The sequence below is a fragment of the Monodon monoceros genome, unplaced genomic scaffold (assembly GCF_005190385.1).
Source record: "Monodon monoceros isolate NGI ecotype Baffin Bay Population unplaced genomic scaffold, NGI_Narwhal_1 Super_Scaffold_18, whole genome shotgun sequence".
Lineage (NCBI taxonomy): Eukaryota > Metazoa > Chordata > Mammalia > Artiodactyla > Monodontidae > Monodon > Monodon monoceros.
In genome coordinates, this window is record NW_021703774.1 from 85,828,317 (window position 1) to 85,834,803 (window position 6,487).

General features: G+C 36.2%; 1 protein-coding gene across 1 annotated transcript in view; it reads right to left on the reverse strand.

Annotated features, from left to right (window-relative positions):
* GPSM2 (G protein signaling modulator 2) overlaps nt 1-807 on the reverse strand; it is a 48,777-nt gene extending 47,970 nt beyond the window's left edge. The window contains exon 1 of the mRNA XM_029231181.1: nt 732-807. Within this exon, the coding sequence (XP_029087014.1) occupies nt 732-787 (56 nt within the window). The 5' untranslated portion in view covers nt 788-807. The remainder of the gene's footprint in view (nt 1-731) is intronic.
* Nucleotides 808-6,487: the final 5,680 nt, after the last annotated feature.

Below are 6,487 nucleotides of genomic sequence, written 5' to 3' on the forward strand. Positions count from 1 at the left end.
CTTTGCAGTGCACGGGCTTCTCACTGCAATGGCTTCTCTTGTTGTGGAGCATGGGCTCTAGGCGTGCAGGCTTCAGTGGTTGTGGCACACAGGCTCAGTAGTTGTGGCGCACAGGCTCAGTAGTTGTGGCGCACGGGCTTAGCTGCTCCACGGCATGTGGGATCTTCCCAGACCAGGGCTTGAATCCATGTCCCCTGCATTGGCAGGTGGATTCTTAACACTGCGCCACCAGGAAAGCCCCCAGTTTTACCACTAAATATTAAACTATTAGTTTATCATGTTTAGAAAGTACCCACCCATCCCAACATTAATACCCATTTTTTAAAAGCTCATTTATAAAAGATCACTAAAAATTTTAACAGAAAAATTAGGTCATTCAGCCAACCACAGTACAAAATCCATCCTCTGCCCTCAGAGATTCAGAAATATATTTCATTTTTATATTTGCATTATATAAAGAGTAACAAAGTTTAAAGTAACTATTCATAAACTCTTCCACAGAACATTAATAAACAAACTATAGTAAATAATTGGTCTCTACTACCATTTTCCTATAGAAAGGATATAAAAAGTTACAACAACCACAACAAAAAGAAAACACTGCTTAAAGGAGATTCTAACTATGGCTAGTATATTTTTAGTACTTTCAAATTTAAATTTGAAATGATCAGAGTTAAATACACGTTTAAATAAGTATTAAAAATTACCCGCTAAGAAAGCAGTAGTCTTACCTGTAACGAACATGAAAAGAATGGTCTTCCCTCATGCTTATCAGATTTTCCTCCATCGAGTCATATTATAAGCTGGGTATAATAAGAAATTATTTTATCTTGTGCCAGTCCAGTTCTACAATGTAGAGTTGTTGCAGAACATTGTCCGGTTAGTATATTAATGAGTTGATGTTAATACATCCTAAGCTCCTGCTTCTTCTTTATTAATAATGAAAGGAGGTCAATGTCAGACAGCTTAAAGGTTCAAAATGTGTCCCAAATCCTTGCGTCTCTGGCCCTTTCAGCAGCACTTCAGCAACATTTCTGCAAAAGGAATACAAGATGTTTTGGTTGAAGTCCTATTTTCAAAGAATAACCTAAAGTACTTCCAAGCTGTATATAATCACACAGGTAACTTCACAGACTGTTGTCATGTCAATTACGGGAGAAAAACAGCAGAGGGCTTAATTGTCAGAGGGCTTCTAAATAAGGATGTGAGTATAAGATATTTATTTGAGACCTGTACTTTAATTTTTTAAATTGGTTTGAAATAAATAATTTTATGTAATATTTTCTATTACAAACATAGAATATGTATGACATTAGTATCTTAAAATTATGATACTTCAAGGTTTTAAAAACTGCTATTAACAAGTAAAATGAAATTTCAATGATTCACTTGAACAAGTCAATCCTAAACTCTGCAAACATACTGCTTCAAAGAAGATGTTTGTGCTGATAATAATATTACACTGATATTCATTTGTTCTCAATGCACATCCTATTTAAAATCTTTGAGGATTTTTAAATGTTTTCACTGAGTAAGTACAAAAGAAATTTAGGAAATATGTATATGGTAGAATGACACAATAGCACCCACTTTAAGATAAAGAACATTAGCACTGCCTTTGAAGTCTCCCGGGTGCCGTAACCTAACCTATCTAAGGTGATCTCTAAACTGAATTGTGTTCATTATTTCTTTGCTTCTCTACTTTGCCACAACTGTCTGTATAGGTTTAAATTATATATTGTTTAGTTTTGTATGGTTTTGTTCAACATTATGTTTCTGAGATTCACCTCGCTTGTTGTTGTACATAGCTACAATCTGCATGTTTTATTGCTGTATCACATTCCATTGTATACCAAATGTATTTTTCATTCTGCTTTTGATGGGCATTTGGCTTGTAGTTTTTCAGATTTTGTTTTGCTACTATTAAAAGTTTTGCTATGAACATTGAAACTAGTAACTCAAATTACTGGTTAAACAGGACAGCAGATAAACTAAAGAGATGTACTAGAAGAATACCTGCAGAGTTTACCCAGACATACATAAATAGATAGAGATGAAAAATACTAAAAATACTAAAGAGCAGTTCAGAGAAAAGGAAGACAAAAATGAAAGGCTCTAACAGAGGTCTAACTAGAGTACCAAAAAGAAAAATAGAAAAAGGAGCAAAGGCAAAATCTTCAGTGATAAACACTGAGAGTTTTTCAGAATCAAAGACAGACATTAATTAGCAGATTGAAGAAGCACACTAAGTCCTAAGCAGGACAAATAAAAATGAATCAATATCCAGATATACCACAGAGAAACAACAGACCATCATATATAAACTATAACCTCTAAAGAAGTGGTTGTGGGACCCCCCTGCTGCCCTCCCGGACCCCAGGAGTGGTCACACGTCCCCACGACTGCCTGCCCGAACTCCAAGAGTGGTTGCAAGCGGCCTCTGCTGCCACCGCGTGCTCCAGGGGCGTGCCTGAGCCGCCACCGCCACCACCAAGGACCCCAGGACAGGGCATCTGCCACTGCATGGGCACACCCTCTATCAACGGGATGACAACCAGCACATGCTGAGGAAAGAGGCGACAGACATCCATACTAAAACAGCCTGCGCACCAAATATATTAAACCCACACAAGCAACACAGAGACACCCCCACATATAAACAGCCCTCCGAGACCGCAGTAGGTACCTCTTTCTCCTAAACTCACAGAGTAAGAGAAATATAAGCAAAATGAAGAAGCAGAGGAACCACTCCCAGTTAAAAGACCAAGAGCATTCCCCTGAAAGAAAATGAAGCCGACCTCTTCAGTCTAATAGACACCAATTTCAAAATGGAGCTAATGAAAATACTGAAGGAATTAAGAAAGGCTATCAACAGAAATGCAGAGTATTGTAAAACGGAACTAGAAACTATAAAGAAGAACCAAGAAGAATTAGAAAACTCATTTGCAGAGATGAAAACTAAGCTAAAAGCAATGAAGAGCAGATTGAATAATGCAGAAGAATGAATAAGTGACCTGGAAGATAAAATAATGGAAATCACCCAATCAGGACAGCAGACAGAAAGTGAAATGAAGAAAAAAAAAAAGAAAGCAATATGAGAGACCTATGGGATAATATAAAGCATGCCAACCTACACATTAATAGGGATGCCAGAAGAGGAAGAAAGAGAAAAGAAGATTGAAAATGTATTTGAAGAAACTACGGTTGAAAACTTTCCAAACCTAGGGCTTCCCTGGTGGCGCAGTGGTTGACAGTCTGCCTGCTAATGCAGGGGACACGGGTTCGAGCCCTGGTCTGGGAGGATCCCACATGCTGCGGGGCAACTGGGCCCGTGAGCCACAACTACTGAGCCTGCGCGTCTGGAGCCTGTGCTCCACAACAAGAGAGGCCGCAATAGTGAGAGGCCCGCGCACCGCAGTGAAGAGTGGCCCCCACTTGCCACAACTAGGGAAAGCCCTCGCACAGAAACGAAGACCCAACACAGCAAAAATAAGTAAATAAATTACTAAAACTCCTACCCCCAACATTTAAAAAAAAAAAAAACTTTCCAAACCTAAAGAAGGAAACAGATATCCAGTTACAGGGAACACAGAGGGTCCCAAGCAAGATAAACCCAAACAGACCTACACCAAGCCATATTATAATAAAAATTGCAAAAGTTAAGAATAAAGAGAGGATTCTAAAGGCAGCAGAGATAAACAAACAGTTAATTACAAAGGAACCCCCATAAGGCTATCAGCTAATTTCTCCACAGAAGCACTGCAGGCCAGAAGGGAGTGGCAAGATATATTTAAAGTCCTAAAAGGGAAAAATCTGCAACCTAGGATACTCTACCCAGCAAGATTATCATTTAGAATAGAAGGAGAGATAAAGAACTTCTCAGACAAGCAAAAATAAAAGAATAAAGCAATTCTAAACCTAAACTAAAGGCAATATTAAAAGGCCTTCTCTAAATAGAAAAGAAGAATCTATAGGAAAGAGAAAATCACAATTGGAAAATAAATCACTTAAATAAGCCAGTACACAGATTAAAAAAAAAAAAATCAAAAAATTTTCTGTGAAAGTGATGATAAGCACAATGAGCAGCAAAAGGATGAACATGAAGATGTGAAAGAGGACATCAAAATCATAAAATGTGGGGGAGGAGAGTAAGAAAATGTAGATTTTTTTTCCCCTAGAATGTGTTTGAGCCTATATGACTACCAGTCTAAGGCAAGTAGATATAGGAAGGGGTTAACATACTTGAAAAACAGGGTAACCATAAATCAAAAACATACAACAGCTTCACAAAAACCAAAAAGAAGTGAACATAAGTATAATACAAAAGAAAATCACCAAAACACAAAAGGAAAAAGAAAAAGAAAGGGACAAAGAAGAAATATAAAATCAACAGGAAAACAAGGTTTAAAATGGCAATAAATACATATCTATCAATAATTACCTTAAATGTCAATGGACTAAATGCTCCAATCAAAAGACACAGAGTGGCAGACTGGATTAAAAAAACAAGAGTGTACAATGTGCTGCCTACAAGAGACCCACTTTAGGGCAAAGGACACTTATAGATTGAAAGTGAGGGAATGGAAAAGATATTTCATGCAAATGGAAATGACAAGAAAGTGGGGGTCACAATACTTATATCAGACAAAATAGACTTTAAAACAAAGGCCATAAAGAAAGATAAAGAAGGACTCTATATAATGATTAAAGATCAATACAAGAAGAGGATTTTACACTTGTCAACATATATGCACCTAATATAGGAGCACCCAAATACATAAAGCAAATACTAACAGACATAAAGGGAGAAATCGATAGGAATACAGTAATAGTAGGAGACTTTAACACCCCACTCACATCAATAGACAGATCTTCCAGACAGAGAATCAATAAGGCAACAGAGATACTCAATGATACAACAGCACAGTTAGACTTAATTGATAATTTCAGGATATTACATCCAAAAAAACCTGAATACACATTCTTTTCAAGTGCACATGGAACATACTCTAGGAGTGACCACATAGTGGGCACAAAAAAAACCCTCAACAAATTTAAGAGTATAGAAATTATCTCAAACATCTTTTCTGACCACAATGGCATGAAATTAGAAATCAACCACAGAAAAGGAAATGAGAAAAAAAAGATTACATGGAGACTAAACACATGCTACTAAAAAACCAATGGGTCAACAATGGAATCAAAGAGGAAAGTAAACTATAATCTTTAAGGTAACAGTAAAAAGAGACAAATAAGGTAAAATTAAGATACATGTGCTTATATAAATAAATTTTATTTATTTATTTATTCATTCATTCACTCATTCATTCATTCATTCCTGGAATCCAGCATTATAAACAACCCCATAGGTCAGTTAGTCCAACATATTACTACAACTACAACACTCCCAGAAAGGTTACAAGGCAGCTAATCCTAATTTTGAATAGTCCTTTTAGACAGTTGTTCCACACTTTGAGCAATCTTTCCATTTCTACCCATTTCTCCCTTCTGCTGCCACAGAGCCTAATTCCTCTTCCACATCCTTTTAAGTATTTCAGCTATAACATAAATTAGACTCTAGATAATATACTCCTGCTGCTTTGTTAATTAAGTATAGTTAGAGAGAGGTTAGTATGGAACAGAGCAGGAGGAGGAAGGTGGAAAGGATTAGCCTTGGGAACACCGACAAGCTTCCTAGAGGAAATGAGGTTTTCATATTAATACCAGTTTGGCACATAAGAAATACAAAATATTATTCCTCTTATCCTCTCTCGGCCAACAAAGGAAGCAGTGTCTTAAGAAAAGATGAAAAGGTAGGTAGCAGTTATTAATCCAACAAATCTTCTCTTTTCCTTTTGTTCAGAATTCCACTGTACCTTTTAACCTTAATAAAAAACATTAAGGGAATTAGTGTAGATATTCATAGCAATAGCTCCAAAGTGCATCTAAATTACACAACAGCTACACTGTCAATTAAACTGTCTTCCACTACCACTTTGAGGTTTAGGTTGTTATTTATACTATGGGGCAGAAGGTGAGGTATTAAATTAACTTAACTTAGAATTAAGTTAAATTATAATTTAATTGAAATATTTTTCCAGCCATGAGATCATAATGAAATCCCCAAATTCACCAATCATTAAAAAAATGTTAACTTCATACTTATTAAAATGTAAGCATTTAATTAACAAGTGTACATAAATGGAGCTGCAAAATACCTTACTTAAGACTGCATACAGAACCACTAAAAAAATTTTTTAAATAAGCAAGAAAACAGAGAATACAATTCACCATTTTACCAAAGACAATTTATAATATGGCTTTACTATCTTCAAAGGAAGAGTATCACCCCCCTGCAAAAGTCACTCTTAAATTTCAATCTCCATAACAATTAGGTAGCATTTCTTTTTTTTTTTTAATAAATGTATTTATTTTTCGCTGTGTTGGGTCTTCGTCACTGGGTCTTCGTTGCTGCGTGCAGGCTTTC